Here is a 3,089-nt window from a genome sequence, read left to right on the forward strand (position 1 = left end):
TGTCTGAAAAAAATGAGGTGCTTCCCAAATGCAAATAAATAAACAAACACATGGCTACTTTAAATGCATAGGCACAGATATTAAAAAACTAATGGACTATTAAAGTTGGACTTTAACCAAAGGTGGAAATAAAGTGCTGGAAATCCCCTTATTATTTTAAAATGAATCTTTTGCAAAGGGAATTGCCTGGTGGAGATTCTTAGGGCAGGTATATGTTCGAGTAACTCATATGGGACAACAAGTCACAGAGTTCAAGAGAAATATTTTTGCCTCTTGGCAGAAGCCAAGTAAAATCACTGGCTTTCAGAACTACCTGTGCATCAGGAACCTAGATGTTTAAAATGTTCATATTCATTCTCTAGAAAAATGAATGGGTGCCTGGTTTTCATTATGAAGAATTTACAGATCCTTTGAAGAATATAAACTGGAAAGCCAATAATAGGAATGAGGAAGGACCCTCATAAGATACTTCAGTCCCTACAGAGTGCCATAGTTCTGTTTCAGTGCCTGGAAATATTGCTATTATTGCTAGATTTGTTTGCTCCATCTTCCTACCCTGTTGTTCTCTCTCCCATGGAAGCTGCAGGAGCCCCTGTCCCACAATGTCATCTATCCAGGTGCCACTGCTGCTCCTCTGCCTGACATTGTGTGGTGTTTGCCTCAGTGGGGAGCAGCCCCTTCCAGAGGCAAGTGAGAACATGAAAAGAAGTCCCCTGGATGACATCCTGCAGAGATCTCAAAGCCTCTTTCTTCAATCTTTCCTCAAGAAAGCTGAAAAGAAAGAAGACATAAATAAAGGTACATATACAGAGCTTAAGAATGAGTAAGAGATACTAATAGTTATGACTGGTTGCTAGAAAAACTGAGCTGGCTTTCAAATGTCCACATCTCTGCTTCTACTTATGTCTCAGCCCTGTCCCGTCCATCTCATACTGATGCGCAGCTCTTTCCCTATATCCAGCTTCTGCAGCTGGTTTCTTGGGGCCACTCTGCATCTTTTACTCACCTCCCTGGCATCTGAATCTGCCACATTTACAGATCAACATATTTATCAACATATTAGGCTTTGTCATTGCATGTCTTCCCATGGCCTGCAGCAAGCTCCTAACATACCAATCCATCCTCGCTAAAAATACACCAGAACTGTTTTGACAGGTGCCACCCAGAGTGATTAAATCAAGACCATACAGTTAACTGTGCAATTACGTGGGCATAATGAAAAATAGATTATGGTTCTGCCCCACAGAACTACACAAATTGCCATTTCAACTTCCTTAGTGAGAATTATGGTGGATCACTAACACTATTCTTTTCCTTGGGCAGAATCAGATGCACCCCTGCCAGAATGGCTTGCAAAAAGACAGCACCCTGGGAGAAAGTTCTTAAGTGACCTGGAGAAGAGACAGCATCCTGGAAAAAGAGATGCTGAAGAAGAAAAACCTTATGGAGACATTCATAATTGGCAGCATCCAGGGAAAAGAGAGATAGAAGATGACCTTAACAGCTACCTGGAGCTGAAAAAGCGACAGCATCCTGGCAGAAGGTCAGTGTTGGAGCAGTACGCTGACATCTCTAGTGCACAGCTAACCTACTTGAATGAGATATCCAAAAGACAGCATCCAGGCAGGAGGTATCTGATGTACAAGCACCAGCATCCTCGCAAGAGAGGATGGAATGTTGAGGCAGACCTGAATGACCAATATGGTGAGGAACATCAGCACGCTGGAAAAAGGGACTGGAATTCTGACAGCCCAGATGATGCAAGCCCCTGCCACTTCCAGGATTCCTCCACCTCTAGCAAAGGCAGCTTGCTGCTGGATTTTGTAGAGGATGTTAGCAAAGACAGGGCAGAAGAAAAACGTCAGCACCCAGGAAGGAGATCAGCATGGGAGAGTGAAACTGAGGAATGAGAAAACAATTGTGTATCATTTGCATTTGGTGAAATAAGCTTCCAGATTTAAAGAACTCTGCTCACTCCCTTTAGGCTTCCTGATGCTGATCTCTGCACCTATTTTTTCAGTGCATTAATGTTTCCATTTAAGTTAATGGCTTTGTTACACACTTAAAGTCAAGGGAATTAAAGAACCCAGTAGAATGGGACAGGCAAGTACTGAGTTCTCAACTCCCTCACTTTAGGAAGTTGAGGGCCTAGACCCCATGATAACCCCCATAATTGTGTATGTCAAATTTTCTGTTCCCAAATGAATAAAACAGGCTCCTTAACTTTATCTGTTCTGATGCTATTGGAGTGGAATAATTATATGGTTTCCTCTTACATCAGTGAAATCAGAAAATTAATAAAGAGGGAGAAAAAGGAACAACATATGCCAATTATTTCAAAATTAAATTGAATAGGTTTTCTATTCTAAATTGTACATGAATGAGACCTGAACCCTTGTGCACCACAATCTATCCACACAGTAAGCACTAAACAGACAGGGACCAACTGCAGTTCCAACTGTAACACATTAGGTGACTGACTCCATAGTTTTGCTTGGCATATGAAAACCTCTTTCACCTAAGAGGCTGCAGGGTGCACATGCTTAATGCACATCCCAGAGTTCCTCAACAGCAAGCTGTGAACCTGAACCTATGCCCCAAACTCTCATCCTGGTGTGTCCACATTCCAATCATTTTGCTTGAAGTCATGCCTTCAACTCAGATACTTAAAGACACAGACATCTAAACAAGCATATGGCCTTTTCTTCCAGATAGGATTGCAAATTTCTCTCCTCTCAAAGAAACGCTTTTACTGTGGTCAGATTCACAACAGTGTTTATTTGATATGAATGATTCAATAAACATCAGTTGTCAACTCTGGGTGTCCTTACTGGTTGTGCAAACATACTGTAATAGAGTGAAACACAAACATAACCCAAGCTAAATAAAAATAAATTTACATCAAGGGTATTTTTCTAGGTACCACCCTATTGCATGCTGATGGTCAGCACATGTTTATATGCAAAAATGTTCTGCTACTGAAGGGGGAGGATGTAGATAAATTTTGTTTTTAAATCTTCTACCTATATGACACACAAAACTATGCATTTCGGCTAAACCTATAGCAAGCTTGTCACCTAGTTCACAGG

General features: G+C 41.3%; 1 protein-coding gene across 1 annotated transcript; it reads left to right on the top strand.

Moving 5' to 3' along the window:
• Nucleotides 1-515: 515 nt before the first annotated feature.
• Nucleotides 516-1,910, top strand: TRH (thyrotropin releasing hormone). The gene is made up of 2 exons (XM_008501367.2): nt 516-798; nt 1,324-1,910. Exons 1-2 carry the CDS (start codon nt 603-605, stop codon nt 1,908-1,910), a joined length of 783 nt encoding a protein of 260 aa, XP_008499589.2. The 5' UTR covers nt 516-602.
• Nucleotides 1,911-3,089: the final 1,179 nt, after the last annotated feature.

This window comes from Calypte anna, chromosome 12 (genome assembly GCF_003957555.1).
Source record: "Calypte anna isolate BGI_N300 chromosome 12, bCalAnn1_v1.p, whole genome shotgun sequence".
Taxonomy (NCBI): Eukaryota; Metazoa; Chordata; class Aves; order Apodiformes; family Trochilidae; genus Calypte; species Calypte anna.

Excerpts from the sequence above, each read along its gene's own strand:
- TRH (XM_008501367.2), top strand. The coding sequence starts at position 603 with ATGTCATCTATCCAGGTGCCACTGCTGCTCCTCTGCCTGACATTGTGT. Across the intron at positions 799-1,323 it reads GAAAGAAGACATAAATAAAG|AATCAGATGCACCCCTGCCA; the intron begins GTACATATACAG and ends TTCCTTGGGCAG.